Source organism: Sturnira hondurensis, unplaced genomic scaffold (assembly GCF_014824575.4).
Source record: "Sturnira hondurensis isolate 20B ecotype Veracruz unplaced genomic scaffold, ASM1482457v3 Scaffold0015596, whole genome shotgun sequence".
Taxonomy (NCBI): Eukaryota; Metazoa; Chordata; class Mammalia; order Chiroptera; family Phyllostomidae; genus Sturnira; species Sturnira hondurensis.
Window position 1 is genome coordinate 16797553 of NW_028088227.1, and position 24764 is coordinate 16822316.

The 24764-nt window shown below is 37.9% G+C and overlaps 1 protein-coding gene across 2 annotated transcripts in view; it reads right to left on the reverse strand.

Moving 5' to 3' along the window:
• FRK (fyn related Src family tyrosine kinase) overlaps nucleotides 1–24764 on the reverse strand; it is a 91185-nt gene that overhangs the window by 8969 nt on the left and 57452 nt on the right. For both annotated transcript variants that reach the window (XM_037065079.1, XM_037065081.1), the window contains exons 3-5: nucleotides 9252–9415; nucleotides 7380–7548; nucleotides 2491–2649 (exon numbers count right to left, since the gene is read on the reverse strand). In XM_037065079.1, coding sequence (XP_036920974.1) covers nucleotides 2491–2649; nucleotides 7380–7548; nucleotides 9252–9415 — 492 coding nt within the window. The remainder of the gene's footprint in view (nucleotides 1–2490; nucleotides 2650–7379; nucleotides 7549–9251; nucleotides 9416–24764) is intronic.

Sequence of the window (24764 nt, forward strand, 5' to 3'; positions counted from 1 at the left end):
GAGGACTTCGCGGGTTTTACAGAGAGAAGAACTGAAGTGAGCCACTGAAAGTTTTGAGCTGAGGAGAGACATGATCTGATTTACATTTTAACAGGATCTCTCTGGCTACCATATTCAGCAAAGAATAAAGAGAATAAGAACCCAAAGAGGGAACCAATCAGGATGCGATTGCAGAATCCAGGAGAGAGTTGATGATGGCTTGGACCAGAGCTGAAAAGCAGCAATATTCTGGATAAATTGGGAAAGGAAGACAATAGGATTTTCAGGTTAGTTAGACATGGGATGTGAGAAGAAGCAGAAATGACTCTTACATATTAGGCCTGAGTGTTGATATTGTCGAAGAAAGAAAAACCACAAGAGTAGATTACTGGGGATAATGCTAGCTGATCAGTTTGGGACAGGTTTTAAAATGCCTAATAGACGTGGGGGTAGAGCTGTTCACATACATTTATTTTTATCTCCTTTTAAGCACTTTAGAGAATCACACTCCCTTACTCCCTTTGACTTGATTAGGCCAAATAAAGAGGACACAAATTCACCTGTCACTCAAGGTCAGAAGCTTTAAGAGCCAGTAAAAGATTAGTCACATGCTCTGCTCCTGCCAAGGCAATCAAAAGAGCTGAAGCACCCGTCCATCCATTTTGCACATTCATTGTGAGCAAAATAAACTTGTTGTTTTAAGTCTCTGGGACTGAGAGGCTGTTTCTTACTGCATCATACCCACATTATCCAGACTGACACAGCTTTTAAGAAGAGAAGTTAAGAAAGCAATTGGATATAGGATTCTAAAGTAATGGAAGAATACAAATTGGGGGATTTTTAATTCATAAATGTTACTAAACAATGCAACTGGTTGAGATTATCAAGGGAATTACTGAATTGAAAAATAACCCTGGAAAATTCCAAGGTATCTGGGCCATGAGAGAAATTACATAAATTGAGAAGAACCAGCAAAAAGCAGGGGGAAAGGTCATTCAGCAAAATGTCCTGGAAGCCAAATGAACAAAGCGTTTCTGGAAGGAGAAACCGTCCCTTGAATAAAATACTGCTGATTGGTCAGGGGATTAAAAATTGACTATTAGATTTAATACTGTGAATGTTACAAGTGACCTTGACAAAGCTTTTTTGTTAGTGATGACCCGAGATAGCTCCTGTACTCTTATCCCTGGGAATAAGGACAAAGAGGTTAATGGTTGAAGCTGCTCTTTCTATAGAACTTAATATATACTGGTACTGTTAAATTTTATAACTGTATGCAAGGAGCTAGGTGTATTTTTGTTTTAAACAGCATTTAAGAGGCCTTATGTTCTTAGTTCTTCTAATCTACTTTTTCAGTTTAATATTACCAGTTTCACAAGTCACCCTGAAGTAAGAGAAGACTTGTATATTTCTCATATGGTCGACACATTATTCTTATCTCCTTTAACTTTCTATGTATTATACCAATCCCACTCTGACATCTGAAAAAGTATAGAAAAGTCTCTTTTTTAAGCATGAATTACAGCCAACTCTTAAACAACCCAAGTTCGAACTGCACAGGTTCAGGGGATTTTTTTCAGTAAATACCTGTACTGTTTTTGACCCACAGGAGGAAGTCCACAGATACAGAGGGACAACCAGATTCATTGACCTACACCATTTCATCTGGGGGATTTGGAGCAACTGAGGATTTCGATATCTCTGGGGAACCCCAGAAGCAATCTCCTATGAATACTGAATGACAACTGCAGTAGTTAAGTTTTGGGGGGGGAATCAAAAGTTACACACAAATTTTCAACTACAGAGGAGTCAACACCAGTAACTCTACATTGTTCAAGAGTCAACTATATTCTCTCAGTACTTGATCTCAACAACTTTAAACATCTCTTTTTAAGGCTTATCATATTGTGGCTGATGAAATTATTCATTAATAAGCATGCAAATTTTACAATGCTCTTAAGTCTTCCCTGACTACAGAAAGCAGACATAGAAATAAAGCTATAGTAGATTTCTGCTGTTTAGTCGAAAAATTCTAATGTTGCTTAATCTTGGAGGTATTTTAAACATGAACAAGTATAATGTAGTCAAATACTGACAAAGAAAAATGAGGGTACCTCTCCCCCTCTTTTTCCAAAAGCATTTTCTGTCCCCTAATTCCAGGCCACACAAAATGTTGGTCCATGACACATAATGTTCAATTAGTTATTGTAGGAAACAAAGCATCATGAAAAACAACTATTCTTCAATTTTCTGTATTACATTTAAGTACTTCAATGTGCCTGTGGTGAACAATTTGTTCTTCCACTACATAAATCTTTTTTCTTCCTGTGAGTACACAGCATATATCCTATTAAAAAGTAGTTGAGCAATTCAGGGTGAAGACATTCATTCTCACAGATATGCACATAGTAAATATCCTTTAGGTTATAGAAAGCTTTCTAAATTGACATTTATAGGACATACTAAAACTAAATTACTCTTTTTCCCCCTTTTATTAAGTCTTTAGCTTACTTTGGAGATATTCTTGCAGACTTCCATGTCTCATCAACTCTGTAATAATATAAACTGGATCTTCTAAAGTACAAACAGCATAAAGCTGGATAAGCTTTGGATGTCTTAGGTTCTTCATTATCTGGGCCTCCCTCAGGAAGTCATTTCGATTCATTGAACCTGAAATGAGAAGAGGAAGAAATCACTTTATGCTGTTGAGGCATTCCTATGCTCACAGCAGCCAGGTAGGAATCACCGAGATTGTTTCCTGCCTCTCAGTAAAGTAAGAACATTGGTGTCACAAATCTTCCGATTTATCAAAGAAGAGAATCAGTTCATCCAGGGCAACTTAGTAATTGATGTGTTGGTGCATTTGGGTGTGCAGTTTGTGTGTTATGACCTGTAGGTGAAGAAAGGTCAGCTCAGGTCCATATGAGAAACAAACAAAAAAGAAGAGACTGATAGTCTAATTGACAAACAAGGCAGCATCTTAAGAACACAAAGAGAAAACACTCTATGAACTTGAATGCTGGAGGACACTGAATGTTTAATTACTGCATCCAGAGCTTTTGGGTCAGGATGCAGGGAAGACTGATGGCCGCCCTGTCTTTGGTACCCACTGGGGGAACAGCTGTTAACAATCCTAAAGCAATGACATTCAGCCATATTTATGTCTTCAGTACTGTAGGGACATATGGTACAGACCAAGTAGAAAGCATTCAATGGCCACCCCCCAAACTTGGTGTTTTTCCACCAGTGTTTTTATGTCTATTTAGAAAGCAGTATTCAACATTTTCTCCTGTATTAGCATTTCCACAGTCAGGGTCCTAACAGTTTCATCAAACGATAAGGGAGACAGTATTGCGACCTATTCTGAAGACTCGTCTACAATACAATTAAACTGCATTTAAATGGCTCAGGTCTGACTCACCATGCAGAGTGCCAAGTAATTAACATCAGATAAAATCTGGGAGGCAAAAGGATACTTGGAGTTTACATTTCATCAGTAATTTTTAAATCTTTAACTTCTCGTGGGATATGATGTTTCAGAGGTATTACTGTAATTGAAGACATACTATAATTTTACATTTCTGTATTCACAATGAATAGTGCAAATATTTCCACTGATGCTCAGAAAGACTGTTCCCTTCCTCATCCTCTCATGTTGAAGACTTCAGGACTGATACTTTAACCCAAGCAGGAGGATAAACTTTGACATTCTAAGCTTATTAGTAAACAAGCTCTGACTTGTTTACTAATGTGATGTTAAGAAGAGTTACATGTGACCTGCAGATCATTCCACAGACATGATTTGGGTACAATCTATCCATTAACAGGCTCTTGGAGAGTCTAGAATTTCAGAACCCAGGCTCAATAAAACTCTAGATTCTGAACAAATCCTGGTTTGCTGCGTGATTTTTTTCAAGTTATCAAACATCTCTGAACTTCAGTTTCTCCATCTTTAAAACATGGCTAATAATCTCACTGGCATCATAAAATGATTATCAGGATAATAGTAATGCCTTGACCATTATTAGTAATATTATTAATATGCATATCTGGGCTAAACCAAAAAAAATCAACAGTATGCATTTTTTGACAGGCTGAGGAGGGGAAGGGGCAAAGATTTAAAAAAGGAGGATAAGGAGAAATGGCCTATTATTCTTCTTTCCATCACATTTTGCTGAGCTTCCTCAATTTCATCCCCACCATTGATTTGCTCCATATAATCAAATGGTATTCTAACCTTGAATCACAGTGGCAAAATGGAGCTGAATATAAAAGAGGCACTTGAACCATAATAAAGGACTTTATTCTTGGTTGTTACAACTAGTTTGGCCTATGGTCAAATGTGAATATAGTGGGATCCACCTCATCCCCCCAAAATAATCTGATTCATGAAGCTTCCAGTGATACCATAATCACCACTCAGACGAGTTATGTCTACATGCAATATGTTTCTATGTCAATGCTTTGGGTGGGTATCAGATTCACGGAATGAAGGACATTCAAATCTTTGCCAAATCAGACTGTTCACAATAGTTGAAACCACAATATGTTGGGAGCTTTTGCAGGTGAAGGCTGGCCACACTGGTTACAGCTGACCAGCAGCACAGCAAAGGAGACCAAATCTCAACTCTGCTTGTAATGCAACATTAAATATTAATTTCTGCCTGTCAAAGCTACTGTGGGAGTTGATTTCAGGCCCGTCTTTATTGTACGGTAGTCTGCTAAGCAATAAATAGCTGCTAAGATTGATTAATGGCCCCAGTGAAGTGAAGACATTTAACCAATCACCAAAGCTGTTTGCTGCTATTACACAGTAAATCAATAATAATTATTCCTGTTGGAGAGAAAGCTATTATGGCACATTTTTAATATAAGAACTCTGATTTTTTTTGTTCTTTTTTGACCTCCAGAAGGCTGTCCTTGGAGAGCAGTGTTAGGATGGATAGCTAGCTGCTTCTCTTTTGGAAAAGAATTAGATTGGACATTAAAGTTTAGTGTCAATTGTCAACAAGATTAGGAATCAAACACATAAACACACACCAACTGTGGAAATCTCAGGTGCTAGAACAAACTGTCCTCACCTGGGGTACTCACACAGCATCAGGCCACTTAAAAGTGCTTCTCCAGTGTTTCATGGGGCAGGTGTAAGTGCTGAGACTGGACTCCTACACTAGCGAATGTGGACATCAGCGGACATCTGTCAGCAGCCTACTGAAGCTACCATTTATTAAGAACTCGCTGCACGTATTTCATGTAAATTTACTCAATTTGTCCTAATATATATATCCTATAAAGTAGGAACTAATATAATTTCCACTCTCAGATGAGGAGATTCAGAAAGGTTCATAAACTGTCCAAAGTCACAGAGGGCAGAGCCAGGTTAGGACCGTGGTTTATCCTGCACCAAATTTTATGCCCTCAACTACTATACCAGAGGGTCCCGAAATTACTCAGTTCAGGACACACTCACTGTCTTGGTAACTTTTTTCAAAATGCCCCTTAGCCAAGATGAATGTCTAATAGTGCTATTGAGTATTTGATTAAATTCAAACAACTTAGGAAGTATTTGTATCCCTACAAAAATAATTTTTAACTTTTTATTCTTAGCTACAATTAATTACTAAAAGGATATGTACATCTGCTGGGGCTACACAGAACAGTCTTATTTCTCAGGTCTTGAAATCAGATAGAATATTGCTACCCACATTTCCTGGTCCACATTGATTTCTGTGTGGACCTTGCATTTGATCACAGCAACCGCCAAAAACCTGATTCACAAAGATGTGATATCATCCAAAGGACTATAACATGATCTAACACTAAAGCAACAAATTCCTTTACAATGTAGCAGTTTGTGCAGTATTTGAGGTGTTGACCTCAGAGCTTTATATATCCCATGATACCCTGTGAATTCCATGTGCTGCCCCAGTGGTTCCCTGGCACACAGTTTGGGAACTGTGGTGTATACTAGACTGCTGGCCTGCAGCACCAGGCACAAAAACGCTGTTATCTGGTGGCTTTCTAAACTTCTAATAATTCTGGACTAGGTCAATCATGGAGGTGCCCAGAGAGTCCTATTCTAGTTTCTGGCCATTATTCTTTCCTATGTTATTAGAAGTAGATATGGGGCTACTGCAGTAACAGTGCACTTTCATGGAATGTCGTCCCCTTGGGGTGTGATGCAATGATAGTAGTTGTGAGTTCAAGTACTAGCTCTGCCGTNGAGGTGTTGACCTCAGAGCTTTATATATCCCATGATACCCTGTGAATTCAATGTGCTGCCCCAGTGGTTCCCTGGCACACAGTTTGGGAACTGTGGTGTATACTAGACTGCTGGCCTGCAGCACCAGGCACAAAAGCGCTGTTATCTGGTGGCTTTCTAAACGTCTAATAATTCTGGACTAGGTCAATCATGGAGGTGCCCAGAGAGTCCTATTCTGGTTTCTGGCCATTATTCTTTCCTATGTTATTAGAAGTAGATATGGGGCTACTGCAGTAACAGTGCACTTTCATGGAATGTCGTCCCCTTGGGGTGTGATGCAATGATAGTAGTTGTGAGTTCAAGTACTAGCTCTGCCGTTGCGTGAGTCTGTAATAATAATAATAATTATTATTATTATAAAAGTTTGGATTGGCCGTGTACTATGAACCAGACATTATATAAAACATTTCCACTAATGACCTAATTTAATCTTCATAACAACCTGCTAGTTTGGTCTTACCTCTATTAACTCTATTTTACAAATGATAAAACTAAGATAAAGAGTAGCTCAAAATTTACTCAAGATTATATGATTAGTAAGTCTTAAGAAAGTTACTTAGTCTCTCTAAATTTCCTATCTCACCTTTAAAATGGAGGAAATAATGTCTGGTTGAATAACTATTGATTTTAGTATACATTTAATTTTTACTACTGGGAAAAAGAAGATGGAAGACAAGACAGTTCTTACATTTTCAATAGGAAATCTTTGAGATGGACCACTTTGCCTTTGACCACAGGCAATTAATTTGTAATAAAATAGTTATTTCCTGAATTAACTCCGGGATTCCACTGATGTTTTTAGAAATATTTTCAGTAAGTGAGTATTTTTTAATGAAATCTAGGGGGGAAGGGGAGAGAAGGACACTGGAGGGTTGGATCCTAACCCTAGAGAAGAGATGCCGTATTGAAATCTTACACTGGGAATATGTTAAGACCTACTTTACCGGGGAGCGTGCTCTTGCCCTTGCAGGCCAGAGCCTTGGCCTTAGGCTGCAAGGTCTGGGCAGAGAGAGCGATTGCAACACTTGTTTGGTGCCCGAATTGGCTGTCCTGTGACCTCTTGGACACATACAGCAGAAAGTTGAAATTAGAGAAATCAACATATACCATTGAACCTTTGATGCTCTCATTTTGGTACCTGGTTTTAATGTTTTTACTGCTACTGGAGTAGTGTTGTTCCATAGGCCTTCCCACACTTCACCAAACTGGCCGGATCCTAATCGCTTCAGAAGCTGGACAGAGTTGCGGTCTATCTCCCACTGGTCCACAGTCTTATATGACAAATCGAAAGGACTTGGGACTTGTATCTGTGTCACAGAATAATAAGAATACTTGTAAGAAATAAGATTCAACAATTTTTAATGCAAATAATAGTCTATGTAGTTTTCTTAAAGATATCGTTTTAAAAAACAAAATATTATCAATTTTAATTATAGTTACTTTAAAAGGAAAAGCAGTTGTGGCAGAATCTGTATAGTTACTTCTTCAAGTTGTTCTCCCCCCGCATCCTGCTGACTCAGGCACCTGCTGTCCATCTGTCCCACCCCGCACCCAGCCCTTCCCTCACGCAGGTCTGGCGTGATTTCTCTCTGCCTCTTCGCCTAGCTAAATCCTCCTAATCTTAAGGCCAAATTGAAATTTCCACCTCATTTACAATTACTTCCCAAACTCTTTGGCTTATAACAATTACTTTATGTATCACATATTTTTGCATAACTAGATTTCTTGTTTTTTAAAGTTCATTTATTTGTCTATTAATTCATTTACTCGTCCATTTAAAAAATAAATATTTCAAGCACAAACTAGGTTCCACTCTGTTACCAACAAGGCAAGGCCACTGCTCTCCTAGAGTTCGTAGTCTAGTTTACCATCTACCATTGAAAACGTATCTTGTCTCCTCTACTAAGTCATCATCCTCTTGAGCACAGAGAAGGTTGCCTATTCTTCTTTTCCCAGTGAATTGAACAATATTGGTTAAACTGAGTATTATGTAGCCTTGGTGTATAAGCTTATATTTTAAAAAGATAAAAGATAAGCTGTATCTTTTTAAGCCATGTCTTATTATGAGCTTAGATACTCTTGTGGGGTCATTTCTGTACTAACATGTACATTCTTATAACAAAATTGCCTATTAACTTGGCAGAGTTTAACTCACTATATTCTATACATACTAGGTAACATTCTTCAGCTTCTACTTGTCCATAAAATTCTGATCAGGTGTCGCCATGAAGCCTCCATCCATCCCTCAGGTGTAAACCATAGTGCTGGCTGCCCTGCTACCATATATGACACCTGGACTCTGGAGGAGCTGAGGGCTTGCTCCACTATAGTATATGACCAGTGCATAATTTTAAATACATTTAGGTAACACAACTGAACAACGAAATAATGATAGATGTGGATACACCCTAAAAATGTTGTCTTCTTTCACCAGAGAGGCCAGGTCAAAAGATCAAACTGTTAGAACAATTAGTTAAAGGATGTCTATATGCAGACAATTCAACCAGATAATTAATCGAATGATTTCATATTAAGATTCTTGAATACAGATCTAAGTAAGAATTATATTCTGGCATTTTCCTTCCCACCATATCATTAACTGCTCCAATGGCAGGATACTGTATTCATTTCTTAGTGCAAAGGATGAATATTTTCTGCCTTCAGTGCTGCCTTGGGTTAAGGGTTAGCAAACTTTTTCTGAAAAGAATGAGATGGTAAGTACTACAGGCTTTGTGGGCCACACAGTCTCTGCGGCATCTACTAAACTCTGCTATTACAGTAAAAAAGCAAAGACAACTTGTAAACAAATGAGCCTGTCTATGTCCCAATAAAACTTACAAAAGTAAGTGTGGAACAGTATCAGCACATGACCACAGTCTGCTTATCCCTGCCTTCGGTAATCAAATGACTTATTTTCCCCAAAACTGACATAACACATGAAAACTATCCAGTATCTGAAGGGAAAATGTTAACTTCAAAAATAAATGAACACAGCTTGAAAGTTTTTCACCTTTAAGCATGGTTTTCCCAGTCTGACACACAGGCCACCGCTTGTCTTTGAATAGTGGCTCACGAACTCATTCAGTGTCGAAAAAGTTCTTCTCCGGGTGAGGAAAAAGCCCCCTTCATCCAGTCTTCGGATTCTGTAGTGCTTCACAACACTTCCGTATAAAACTGGAGCCCAAAATAAGTCCTGTTAATAAACTTCTTGCCAAAGCCAAGAAGGTTTGCTTATTTTGTGGTGATCGTTTCAATGCACAGAGTACAATTTTCACAAATTCTATATATTTCTCAACTTTGCTTCAGAAAAGATTTCATTAAATTTATAAAGGCCAGGTAGCAGAATAGAAAAAGAGTTATGAAATTATAATTGAAATGGAATATAAGATAAAATAAAAGAGGGATATTAGCACTAAAAAACTGTGTATTGAGGTATAGTATATTTGACTAAAACAAGCTATAATATTGATTCTATCACTCTATCAGTGCAAAGCGGAAATATCAGTTTCAAAAAGCATAGTGTTTATGAGATAAAAATCCTGAAAGGTGTTTAGAAAAAGTTCAATTCCTCTTGACCACACCAAGACACATCATAATTAAAATGCCAGTGGTTAAAGGCAAGGAGACTAAGTGGTAGTGAAAAAAAAATAAAGATTAAATTTTAAGAAAAGAAAATTTTTTTAAAAGAGAGAATTTTAAAAGCAGCACGAGAAAAGCAGATAATAACCTACAAAGGGGTTCCCATAAGATTGGCCTTAGGCTGATTTCTCGAAAGTAACTTTGCAGGCTTATAGGGATTGGCAAGAAGTATTCAAAATGGTGAAAAGCAAGGACCCACAACATAGATTACTCAGTCCAGCAAAGCTATTGTTTACAATGGAAAGGCAGATAAAGTGTTTCCCAGACAAGATAAAGCTAAAAGAGTTCATCATCACCAAGCCCTTTTATATGAAATGTTCAAGGGACTTATTTAAGAAAAGGGAGATCAAAACTATGAACATTAAAATGGCAATAAATACAAAACTATCAACAACTGAATCTAAAAACCCAACATCACAGATATGATGCCCAGGGGGAAGGAGGCATGAGGCGATGAGGGGAGAGTTGCAGGGATTAAGAAGTACACATTGGTAGGTACAGAATAGGCAGGGGGAGGTTAAGAGTGAGTATAGGAAATGGAGAAGCCAGAGAACTTACATGCACGATCCATGGACATGAACAAAGGAGGGGATATCGCCGGAGGAGGCTGGGGATGCTGAATGGAGAGGGACAGAGAAGGAAAAATTGGGACAACTGTAACAGCATAACCAATAGAATTAATATGAAAAGGGGACAAGGAAAGAGTTAAGGAACAAAATGGAATGATCATAGCCAAGCTAACGAAATTACTTTAATCAGAATGGACTGAAACATGAGAAATAGACTTTATTTCACTTTAATGAGCCCGAGGACTTAAACTTTTGAAACTTTCAGTTTGTACATCAGTATATATGTACTGTGAATATATCCATATATCTATATGTACATAGATATGTGTATAATATATCTATGTACATATATATACATACACACACTCTTTCTAGATAAGTCTCTTAAGAACTTAGGAGAGAATGTTCAAGTATCCAGATGGCTTGACATCTGCAAGATCACCATCTCAGACCAGTAGGGAAGTTAAGAATGCAGGATCGATTTTTCTCAAGAATGTACTTTTTACTTGCAAAAACTCTCAACTTTTTTCTTCAGAACACTATCTTAAGACCCTTGAATAAAACTTTGTCATTTAATTCTGGAAGGTAGGAAGGAAGAAAGGAAGAAAGAAAGGGAGGAAGGGAGGGAAGGAAGGAAGGAAAGAAATAAAGGAAGGAAGCAAGCAAGCAAGAAAACAGCTCAAGTCTTCTTGATACAAAGAATAGGAAGAATTTTCCCCCATGAAATCCTATAACATGGACAGTGAAATAGACTAAACAGTGTCCTCCGTAGTACTTTACAGTAACATAAGAAATTCTGCAGGGCCATTCATTACACACTCTCTCTCAATGCAGGCTGACAACAGAATGTCCTATAACATTTCAATAAAAGCAGCAGCACAGGGCCTAAAACAATGGAGTCTAGGTATACAATTTTCCAGCAGTTTTGCTTAATCCAGAAGTACATGCTATAGCATCTAGAAGAATAGACCACTTGCCCCTTTTTAAGTCTCCTGACTTGTAGTGGATATCCTGTTGCTTTTGCTTGCCACCAATCATTTTCCTCGACTCTCCTGGTAATGACACCCTAATATTTCTTGAAGAATTATTGCTCCTGCAAGAGTATATGGTTCAAAGGGACCTGGTACCAACCCTGAGCCATAGAAGGCACAGTCAGGGCCAAGAAGACTGAATTCTAGGACTTGGAGAGCTCTAGAAATACAGGAAGAAATGTCTTACTTTGTTGTTTTGATTTTATTTCTGTCTAACTTCTGGGAGTTTGGAGCTACTAGAAAATGTCTTGCATTTCAGGGAAAGAAAGACAAAGGTTGCCTAAGAAAAAAAAGGCTGCTCAGTGGAATAACAGAGTCTTGATAGAAAAAATGAAGCTTAACCCCTGGGGCCAGGCAAGTCTGTTTCATCAGCTACAAGAACCAATTAATTACATTTTTTGCTTTGAACTCGTTTAAAGGACATCTTTTTGCACTTGCATTTAAAATATTTACTGAAGCTGTTCATACCTACTCTTTTACTTAACAAACATATTGACAAGTACTGAGTCGCATTTATCTGGGACACAGATACTCAGAATTGATAAATGGAGAAACTTATGCTACAACCACCCGCATGTTGGAGCAATGCTCTCATGAAAGGAAAGAAACTGAGAAGACATCCCAATCCCAGCACAGACGTTCACCAAGGACATGCCAGTGGCTAGCATGATACTTTCCTCACAAAATCATTGGCATACACCAGAATAGCTATAATAAAAAAGACATTATCAAGTGTTAACAAGCAAGTAGAATAAATAGTATACTCTCTCCCTACAGAACTGATGAAAACTGTAATTTTTACAACCCCTTTGGAAAACGACTTTGTTAAAGAATATAATAAATAAGGCCCTGGCTGGCGTAGCTCAGTGGATTGAGCGCGGGCCTGCGAACCAGACGATCGCGGTTCGATTCCCAGTCAGGGCACATGCCTGGGTTGCAGGCCGGTTCCTTGCAGGCTAACTACCAGCAAGGGATGCACAAAAGGCAACCATACATTGATGTTTCTCTCCCTCTCCCCTTCCCCTCTAAAGATAAATAAATAAATAAAATCTTTTAAAAAAAAAAGAATATAATAAATAGAAATGTACAATCTATTCACCGAAACACATAAATGAGAAAGCTTTTAGTGGCATTTTTTGTAAGGCCTAAATCTGGAAACAATCTACATGTCCATCAACTATAGAATGGACTAATAAATTGTTCTATAGTTGTCCAGTGGAATACTATAAAGATTTGTAAATAAACAAACTAGGAATACACACCATAACATGAATGAATCTCACAAACACAAATTATGTTTCCATTATTTACAGATGCAAAAACAAGCAAAACTATTGATAGTAAGAGTTGGACTGGTACATTGATAACATTCTGTTTCTTGCCTGGGTTCAGGTTACATGAGTATATTCATTTTATAGGTGTATAAACTTTCATGAGTTGTACACTTTTATTATGTGTGTCATAAATCAACTTTTAAAATATGAAAAAAAATGGTTTTCCTTAGGGAAGATGGGAGTGGAGAACACTATGCTAAGTGACATAAGCCAGTTGGTGAAAGACAAACACCATATGATCTCGCTTATAAGAGGAATAAGTTTGTTTGTTCTACTAAGAAAATAAACTACTAAGAAAAATAAACCACAGACATGGATACATGGGACAGACTGATACTGGCCAGAGAAGGTGGGTGGATAATAGTGGAAATAAGAGGAAAGGTCTAGTCCAAGAACAAGTATGAATGACCATGGACATGGACAACGATATGCGAGCAGGGGATGGGCAGGGCAGAGGAGGGTCAAGGGGGAAAAATTGGGACAACTGTAATACATAACAATTTTTAAAAAGAAAAATGGTTGTGTAGTTCATAGACAAATGGAAAATCAAGTCCCCTAAGAATTACATAATGGCACATGCTGAATTACTTCAGTTTTCAAAGTTATTGAGGCAAATGTTATATATTTCTATAATGGAATAGTATTCAGCCTTTAAAAAGAAGCAAATCCTGTCTTGGAAATACATGAATGAAACTGGAGGGCACTGTGCAAAGTGAAATAAACCAAACAGAGAAAGGCAAATACTTCATAGTATCACTTACATAAATGATCTTTTAAAAGGAAATGAACTTACAGACACAGGAAGTAGAAAGGCCGTCTCCAGGGGCTGGGAGGACTAAGAACTGAGAGAGGTCGGGAAAGGCGCAAACTTTCAGCTGTGAGATGAGTCATAAACATTCTCACAAAAATGATGTGATATAATGAATGTGTTACTTAACACATTCAATGTGGAATCCTTTTGCAATATATGCTTATAGCAAATCGTACTGTACACTTTAATTGTTTTATAATTTTGTCAATTATACCTCACTGAAACTGAAAAAAATCCTGTTATCTACATATAAAAATATTCTACATGTCTGTGGTTTTTTGTATTAAAATAGAGAAGGAAAGAGTATATTTAGCCCCTCCAAAAGCAATGTAAGTTCTTTAAATTAAAATTTTTTAGGTGTGTGGAAAACATCCCAGTGCTCTCTGATCTGTCGAGTTAGCATTCCCACTAGCTATGACTTTGGGACAGTGTTGATTGGCCTGTATAATCATTACCAAGTAAAAGAGTTTTCTAAAGCTATAGAGCTAAATTCTTAACAGATTCTTATATATGGATTAAAAGGCTAGCAAAATATCAACAAAAGCTCTAACAGTATTAGCCCCAGTTCATTGCTCCACAAAGTAATAAAATATTAGAAGTAGAAAGGTAGCTAAATATAAAGTATGTCTGCAGTTTATATAAATCACTGCCCTGAAAATTCAATCTTTGTCATTTATCAAAAAGAAAAATACACAAATTATAGCTGAGATGTCTAGCTAGCCAATAGGTCTATAATTGGAAATGATGAAAAGCAATAAAAAAAATTCCCGCATATAAACAAGATGAACAATGTCTGGTTCCAAATGGACTACACAGAAATGAAACATAAACTTAGAAATTCCTTTTAGGCACCACAAAAGCCCTAATGGTATCCAAGCTAGAGACTAAAGTTAATAGATGACTGAAGGGTTAAAGGGTTCCTTGGGATTTCCTTCACAGGGAGGAAAGTCAGGATGATTGATACGAATTATAAAGAAAGCCTAAATAAATATTTGCCAACTATTTGCAGATAAAGGCTTAAACTCTCAGTTGCAAAAACCAGTACTGTGTGATACATCTAGAGTTGCCAAGCACAATAAAAGTAATTGGGCTAATTGAAAAAGATAAAGATGAGGAGAAAGGAGTGCCAGGTTACAATTTAACTAGTATATGACCAAAATATGTCAATCACGCTGAGCCTCCATTTCTGCCTCATTAAAATAAAAAAGCAGGCTGTTAGAAATCTTCATATTTCTGAATGTTTCCACCATAGTGTTCCAACATTTCTAACAGCCGTTGGTTGCTCTCTCTACATTCCCACTTCTTTTCCAGTCCTTTCACAATACTTTCTTCTCCCCCAGAACCTTGAATACCACTAGAAAGCTTTTCCTGTGAATCTGCTAGTAACCAACTCCTTCCTTCTAGTCTCAGTTTCAGCCTTCCCCACCCATTTTAGGGAATATAACCCTGCCCTGACCCTGCTTAATGGTATTTACGTATTTATATATCCTGTGATGCTATTTATCTCAGTAGAGGTAGCTCATGTAGAGCAAAGTTTCTGCTGTCTTAGTCTGGTACCTATCTAGAGCTTGGTACAGAGTAACAATTAACATAAACATCTGCTAGATGAATGAACAATGTCACTAACTCTTGGATTTTCAGTGAAAAATATAAGTGTCTGGAATGACAGCTGTAAAATTAAATAGGTAATTATAAAATACTTTCAGGACAAGAGTCCCTGGGATTTTATTTTTTAAAGGGAGAAAAACAAACTTAGCCTGAGGACATAAATACTATTAGAGTATAGTCATTCATGTTTATATCCAACTTATTTTTTTTTGCAACATAACACAGAAACAACTTCTCCATCTCTTGCTGACATCAAGGGTATTTTTATGTGGTTCATTCAAGTTTTCAATCTAAACAAGATTGAAAGATATATATTTAAAAATTAGATCACAGAAGTTACATCAAGGAAATTCAATACATTATAGTCAGGATGAAGGCAGTATTAATATTGTATTCTTGAATAATCAAATCCAAAATATATGATTGATTTACAAAAGGGGTTTTAATTTGCTAGCTGTGAATCCGCACATTTGCATTGACATTCTGAATGAAGATTGAATTCAGAGGGTCTCAGAACTAGGAAGAAATAAATTTTCTATTCCTTTTCTGGGTCACTGTAATCTTTAATATTGAACCAAACCTACTCCAAGTTCTATACACCAGAAGTGAATGATAATACTTGTGTCATTCTTATTGAGAATTACTGTGAGTTCAAATTAGTTAAGCATTTTAGTAGTTCCACTGCAAAAATACATAAGGCTAACTATAAAATATAATGGAATCATTCATCAAAAAATTCAGTATCATGATTGAATGGACTTAGCCGAAAGGCCAGGCATCCTGAGTTCACGTCTTGACTCTCATTTATGCTGTTTGGCCTAGGGAAAAATGTTTCACCCGCCAAATGATTAATCTACCAGAACATGTCCAAAAATCAGGATGTATTGCAGAGCTGTAGGTAAGCATGTACGAGGAATGCAATAAAGGTTTGTTGAATATTGAAAGAATTCATCTATTTTTGCTCATAAGCATCTATAGGGACACTGATACAAGTCACTTGATTATTTGGCCACTTTCACATCCAGAGTAACTGATTCTGGGGAATTCAAATGACTCCCAGGAAATGGAGCCTTGTGATTTCAGTGCTATTTGGAGGCCCGAGTGTTTTTCAAGCAGTCGATGGCTACCATAGAAGCCCAACTTTCTCCTAGTAGAGAGATCTTATTTTACACTCTCTCTCTCACAGTAGAAACAGGTTCATCCACTGCTGCACAAAAGAGTGCTGTGAGCTGTCATCACACAGCCGTTTCAGAGCCCTGTCCCCACTCTACCACACCACTGATGTGTTATTCAGAACATACTATATCATTGTGAGATACATGATGCTCCAAAGTTAGGTTTTTTTAAAGGCAGAACGTCCAGAAATTACATTTTGAATACAATCAATGAAGTCAGAGTGTGTGTGTCTGAAGCACACAAAGACAACCTACTACACTCGGAGAAAAATCAGTACAACCAGGAGTTTGACATTTTAGAGATAAACAAATGGTTGAATGAGCTGGTTTTCATTTTTCAGCTGGTCCTCTGGCATCATTTGGGCATAGGCTTATTCCTCCTGACGGATCATAGTCTGTTCCCACACTGAGTAAAACAGTAAGACTTAGATGATTGAGCAAAAGATTGAAAATCAAGAACTCACTGCCCTAATCTTATTCTGCCAATGATTTGTTCTTTGACCCTAGGCAAGGAATTCCATTTCAGTTTCTTTATCTAGAGAATGAGAATAATGATCTTATCTATATACCCCCACAGGGATAGTTTGAGTGCCATTATTCACAAAGCATGATGGATATATCCAAATGTCCAATGTGTGAGTACTATATTAGAATATCAGGGTTATCAAGCAGCATTATCAGCAAAAGAGAGCCACTTCCAAAGTGAAATTTTCCACTCTTTGAACAATAATGGCTACAAAGCATAGGGATGACCAAACATATGAAGTGAGGAAAATGCTATTAATTCTGTGTGAGAGAATTCCTACATTTATAAACTCCTGCGTACTTGGTTTCTCTGTGGAAGCTTTGTTTTTACTTTTTAAGAACTATGACAGAAATAATCATTGTAACTCCTCCCAAGCAATTGCCTCAGAAATCATGTTGCAAAAAAAATAAATTGGAGATTGGGTCTACACCAATATGTAAATAACATTTCATTGAATTATTATATCGTATCCCCCATTAAAACGAAATTCAGGACATATGCATTTCAAACTGCATTTTGTTCTACAGCAAATAGAACAGGATGCTGGTATGTGGTTTGGAAAGAAGAAAGTCCATTTGTCTTAAAATATTAGTCTGTCAGGTAGAAAAGTTGTCCTCTCCTTTTCTGGGTAAAAAAGAAAAATCCACTGAAACCAAAGGGAACAAGCAGAACTCTTTTTCATGCATACAACTCAAATAGTAAATTCGCTAGGGCTCCTGCCGCCCCGCTAGGCACATTGAGTATGCTGTGGATACCGGCCAGTGAGTTTGACTGTTAAACTCGTAGGCTGAGTGAGTTAAGTGAAGACCTATTAAAAGAATGTCTATGTCAAGTGACTCAGAAAAGTTCTTAGCTCTTTGAAGAAACATCTGCTAGCTCTCCTATCCTGAAGTTGTCCAGGATTGTTACTTACTGATCCAGGAGACCAGATGAGATGCCTTTATAGTCAAAGACAACATAATCAAACTCTACACACAGAAATAGACTACCTCTTTCATATATGATATAGCATAGAAATCGTGAGTCCCAACCATATGTTTGTCCATACAGTGATGATATTTTTAGGGAAGTGTTGGTCTTATCCTCAAGACCCCTATGGTCTATCAGGGGTGCCTAACCTATGGCCCGTGGGCATCATGTAGCCCAGAATGACTCTAATGCAGCGCCAACACAAAATCATAAATTTTCTTAACACATTATGAGATTTTTTTGTGTGATTACATGTTGTGACGTAGTCAATGTGTGGTCCAAGACAACTCTTCTTCTACCAGAGTGGCCCAGAGATGCCAAAAGGTGGGTTACCCCTGGGAATCATTACAAAAATAGACCAATACCCTATGAAAGCTGGCTCCTAAATTTTCAGAATAGAATTTCAACTTTACCTTTTATATATGACACCTAAAGATGAGTACATCTGTAATTCACAATACATAACTGCACATCAGTATTTTGTCAGATAATTCAACTTAAAAATGTCTATCACACGGAAGTGGCCTTTGCAGCATGATATTGCAGAAGAAGGCCCTGAGAAACGACTAGACTCTTTATTCCTCTCAGGACTCCAACTTCTCATTCAGCATTAGATTTGCAATAAATCACCAGGAATTTACATACTTGGATTATATCAGCTCAGTTTCCTACAGAAAATCTTCCACTAGGTTATGCTTTACTGAGACGTGAACGCCAGTGCTTCTGCCTTTCAAAACTTACCCCAAGGAAATGTTTCAAATATTTGCATACATTTATTTTAGTCATTTCCCTGCTTGGCTCAAAAAAAATCCAGAGACTTGCATAAATTATGAACTTTTTTTGTAAATTCAAATGAATGGATGAAGGCAGTAGGACAGAAAGGAAAGGAGAGGACAATGATCCGGGAACAAGGCTGGTGCGCGCTTTGTGTGAGGAATTCTTTAGCTGCAGTTCATGTTCGGTAGGTGGCGGCCAAAAATTTGGTGCCCTGCACTTCTGGAGCTCGTAGCCAAAAAAGAAAGAAATTCAGTTACCTGATTCCCTGAAGAAAAATATTAGCAAAGTGTTACTCAGAATGAGAGTAGAAACAGAAATCAACAAACAAAAAAGAAAACACTACTCCTGGTACTGAATTGAGAAAGAAATTTCTCACATAGGTCCTCAGAAAGAAAACAGAAAATGCAGTGAGCAATATCATCAGCAACAGTCTTCACGTCTAAGGGCTGGTTCTTACAATGTCCGTTAATGTGGGCTCTTTTCCAACATAAAATTCAACAAAATCATTTGTATGGGAAGCTAAACAAAGTTCATCTGGGAGGAGCCGTATGTATAAAGCTGTTTACTGCGGCATTTGCATAGCATTGACTGCTATATTGTAAGAAATCTGAAAATAGAGTTAAAATACAATCACTAAAACCATGGAGTAACAAGAAAAAACATACTGTGTTAAGTGAAATAAGTGGGTACAAAATGAAGAGAATAATACAAATGTAAACCTCAGGTGTAAATCTGGCAGCTCACGCGTCCTGGGGTCATTTACCACTAAAGGAAACCAGCTGTGAGGTTCCTCATAAAAACAATAATTGCATAAGGACAAAGATGATTAAATTTGCCAACATGAAAATAGTCTTGTTACACTGGCAGATCTGTGAGTATTTTTCTATTTCCAAACCAAATGTGATGAAAGTACAGTGGCTTTAAAATAAGAACATGTACATAATACTTCTAGCTTTCTTAGAAAGGCTATGTGAGAATTAAGCACCTGAGACAATGTCCACACTGTCTGATACTTGATAGTGTCTATGTAAAGACCCACAGGAACTGATATCTCTTTGAACTTCATGCTTGAAATCAGAATGCATCTCTTCGTACACAAGCCAGTAAGAAGCACTGTTTGCCTTTTTGCCTTGTCTGCCAGAGATCCTCCCAGAGAACCTGACTTCTAAACTGTGACAATTATCTCCCCTTACACGCTCAGCAAGATCTATTTCTTTGCTCTTTTCCATTGGATTTGTCTTTTTGTTGTTGTTGTTGTTTAGCTTTATTTTATATTGTTTCAGCACTATAAGCCAACCTGAAACCTCTTGTAGAAGTAGACACATGCACCTAAAAAATAATAACTAATGAAATGAAATGACCCATCTGCTAAACATGAGAAAGAATTTCCACTGAAATTAGCTATCCAACAATGAAGTAGACTCAGGTCTCTGTTCACATGCAGTTTGACACTCTTCTTAGGAGGAGCTTCAAATTTTTTTTAAATTTCCCAGAAATAGCAATATTATAGTAAAGAGCCTTTGTGAATTCTACTACCTTGAAAAATCAAGAAAAAGATACAGAAAATAGGATGTGATATGGGAACGACCAGACAGTTAGAAATAATTTAGTCTAAATCTTTCCTCTACTGATGACAAAAACAAAGCCTGGAGGCCAGAAAAAACCTCAGTGGTTTTCAGGGCTGGAACCCACATCTAGCCACCGAGGGTGTTGTAGGAATGTCAGTAGAAACCTTTAACCGTTTGTTTCCTCTTTTCTGTTTTTTAAAGAAAAGGACACATGGACAATAACTAAGGGTGGGGGGCGGAAATGGGAGGGAGGCGGGGAGCATGGGGCGGGGGGCGGGTGGGCAGGGTTGGGAATATAAGACAGAAAGCTGTACTTGAACAAGAATTAAATTAAAAAATTATTTAAAAAAAGAAAATAATAATTTGCTAATTTCTTGGTAGGCATCTTAGATCTCAAAGTTTTCTGAATGCCATTTTCCCCCTCGCTCTAAAAATTCTCTCTGAATTCTCAGGAAGGCTTCCTTTAATTGCTCTCCTCCCCACCCAGTTTCAGTAAACAGCAGATGTGTTAAACAGAGTGAACAAGAAAGTCACTGAGAAATGTAATGCACGATAATTAAAATACCTTGGAATCAGTCTTTATCTTCCTATGAAAATACAAGGGTTTTTTTGTGTAGAAGGTAATTTATTTTCCTAGCTGAACATTGTCTCCTACATTTTTTTCATTGTTGTTAACACATGCAAGGAATCTATGGGTAATTTGCTCATTATTCATTTGTATTTTCAAAAGCAGATAGCTCTCATTCTTGGAAATTTCTTCATATTGAATGAGGACCCATGATATAAGGTACACTCCTGGTTTTTATTTCAGACAGGTAATAGATGAAGGGTATGCAAGGTAGGATCTGTTTCGGATTAGTTTCATTTGTTACTGTTCAGTGCAAACGCAGTTCAGGTCACGTTCAGGTAAACACTTCACATAAAGGACAAACCATCCCTGAGTCCCAGCCTATACTTACTTAGAAGGCTGGCCAACCTTCTTCCTAATAACTCTCAGTACTAGTTCAGGGGTGAACCAGGTGAACAACTGTGAATACTCAGCATGATCCATCACTACTCCCAGAAAAAAACAGTTCCAAGCACATGCTCCAGTGCAAAATGGGCCAACACCTCTAACGTTCTTTGCAAAAGGTAGCTCCGTTTATGCAACAATAATCAAAGCAGTTGGATTTTTATTGCGCCCTGCCCTTCAGCAAGCACTGTGCTAAGTGTTTTTTATGTAATATTTTCTTTAATCTTCATAACAACCCTATGGGATATGGATATTATTTTCATCATTTTACAGAGGGGAAACTAAAGTGTGTAGAGAAATGAAGTCATTTGTCCCTGAATACAAAGCAGGTAAATATTAGTGCTATGATTCAAACCCAGGCAATGAGACTCTGAATCCCACACTCTAAATCCCTCCACCCAGTGGCTCCCTACTTGCCACAAAGCAAGTAGGTTTAGGTAGCTCTCATAAGGCACCCATCACAGCTCTAGAAGCAAGTCAATTTACTGCTACTGTTTCATAATAAAATGGTGATAAGTAGCAGATCAAGTCGGTTTCTGCTACTGACACCTTTTAAAAGGAAACAGGCTGGACATTCCCTCCCTGAAACATTGGCTACATCTCATACCATAACTCCACTTGTCTTTTTACTACTTCTCAGGCTTCTCTGCTTTCTCTGCTCCACCCATATTGGTTCTGACCTGGGAAATCATATAATCTCTCACAACTGTTACTGGTTGTATTGCAGACATTTAGCTTCCAGTGATTGTCATGAATGTGGGATGACTCCCCAGTCCCTCTGCAATGCAGCCCTCACTCTGGCCTTCGACATCCCTGCAGGCATCTACCTCAAAGGGACCAAGTCAAAATGTTAATTCATATTATCTTACGCTCTAAGTTTCCTCTCAGCTTAAATACTCTATCTCAATGAGTAACACTGCCTTCCTGAAACCCACACAGGAAAGCCAAAGAGTTGGGGGTCACCATCAGTTCCCCTCTCTTTCCAACATTTCTGACTAAGCTCAGGTTCTACCATGGGTACTCCCACTGCCGCCCCCTTGTGGGGGGACCCCTAAATTTCTTTCTCCTGGACTACTGTAGTAAGCTCATACACTGCTTTCTCTGTCTCCACATCACATCTGCCTTCCACAGTCATCAGAGTAGGCTTTTAAGATATCAATCGGAACTCATTCTTCTATTTAAAGTTCTTTCATTGCCTAGAGTTCAGATGCCTTAACGGCGTTCTCTGTGGTACCTATCCTCACGGTATAAACACTCATCTATAATTTCTTGACTGCACCATGCTGATCCCTGTTTCTGCAATGGGCACAAACTGTTAGTGCCAACTGAAAAGCCATTCTGTGCACATACGATTTGCAAATTCTATAGTCGAGGCCCCGCTCACACATCTCCTCCCCAATGTCTCCTTAAGCAATGTCAGTGCACTTGGTCCTTCGTAGCCCACTGTACACCAACATCTATTACTGAATTCATTCCACAGTGTTGCTCCTATATATTTACATGTACTGTGCCTCTCCTACTGGATTTTGAGCCCTTTGTTTAAATTTATTTATACAAGACATGAGGTCAATAAACCATTTTCTCTTGGCCATGGCCATGGCTTCCAATAGGTAGAACATCATTCCCCATCCCACTGACTTAAGATGTGGCTATGTGACTTGCTTTGAAGTGGGGCAAACACAGCATATGGCACAACTTAGAAGAGCCTTAAATAGTCTCATAGTTTGATCTTCCCTAGCCCCCATCTTCTGCTCTCTACCATGAGAGTTTCATATCCAGGACAGAAGCTGCTCCTTTGGCCTGAATCCTAGAAGGAAAGACACATGGAGATGAACTGAGGCTTGCTACCCTGACCTGGGCAGTCCCAGCCAAGCACAACCAACAAACAGCCCTCATGGAACATGAGTAAACCACTGAGATTTAGGTCCTCTCTGACCAAGAGAGGACATTTTAAAGAAAGCAGCACTACTTCTGAATAATATTTAAAAAATCTCCAAAGCTCCAATTTTGAAGCTAGCTATAGTCATACCTAGTTGTGTTACCTTGGATGAGTAATGTACTCTATCTGGCCTCCAGTGCCTTCAATTATGAAATGCATGCTTTGAATAAATGTTCTGAAAGTCACTTTCAGTTCAAATTCTCTAATTCTATTATTCTAGCAAGGAGCTTTACAGAAATAATGCAGTCATCATAATATTCAAATGGGGTAGAGAAAAACTATGATTTCTACTTTTGGAAAGAGAAGAACTGAGGCAGCAAATTCACCATTTAGATAAAACCTGGAAATTCCGCCGACTCACCATTGTGACAAAGGGGGATCCATGGAAATGCGGTGCGTTGTACGGAGAGTAACATGCTTGACACTTGGAATTCTGCGCTGCTCATTGGTCATTCCTCCCACCCCAACAGAAATTCCACTAATGTGCTTAATCCTCATTTTTGCAACCTAAACTACCAAAACAAACAAAATAAAATGCTGAAACTACACCACAAATTCCAAACAGAAAAGAAGAAAAACAGTGTCTCCTTCCTTCCCTTGAGCAGAGCAATTATCATAGTTTGAAGGTCTCTCCATTTTGCCATGACACCAAGCAAGGACCAGGAAACAAAATCCCTAAAGGTTCATTATTGCCCAGGCCTGAATGCTAATGACAATAGCAAATATTTATACTGTTTGTGTGGTTGGCAATGTTCTAAGTACTTTTCTACTTTTTATGTATTATGAACTCATCTAATCTAAAAATGCCACCAAGAGGTAGATGCTATTTTTAATCTCCATCTTGCAGAAGAGAATACTGCAAAGTGGCTAGGTGCAAGTGTCTGAATGACTTGCTGAAAAGCCACACAGACAGTAGGGGGAAGAACCCTAACCCAAGCCTCAGGCTGCAGTTTATTACCTGTTATAAACCACAGCATCATTCATGGGAGGATCCACCTGAAGCTCAAATTGCCTATCTTTCCAACCTACATAATTCTAGCATAAAATTCTGCTTTGAGATTTCTTTAAAATTTCCATATAAGAAATCAATCCCCACTTATACTCCAACCCGTTATTATTCTACATAAAAAAAAAACAAAATGTTTCCTTTGCTTTCAACTATTTGCTTACTCTTAAAAACAAAAACAGTAACATAACGAATAAATAGATATCTTTCCTATGTGGGTGTGTCTTTTTATTTAGTTGGAATCTCCCCTCCTCTGTCACCCAGAATGTACATTTCATGAGGGCAGATATTGTGTTGTTTGCCATTGTACCACAGCCTTCTCTATACTAACTGCATATGGTAGGCATTCAATAAATATATGATGAATGAATGAATGAACAAAAATGAGTGAAGGAACAAATCACAAGTTCTTTAAGGCTTGGATCTTGGTCCCCACCACTTATAGGCTTTCAAGACAACAGAAAACAAAATATTTTCTCAATTGTACTTGTGCCAAAGTGTTTAATAACTTAATGCAAAGCATGTTTCTAAAGTGCATCAGAAATGACTTCATGATTGA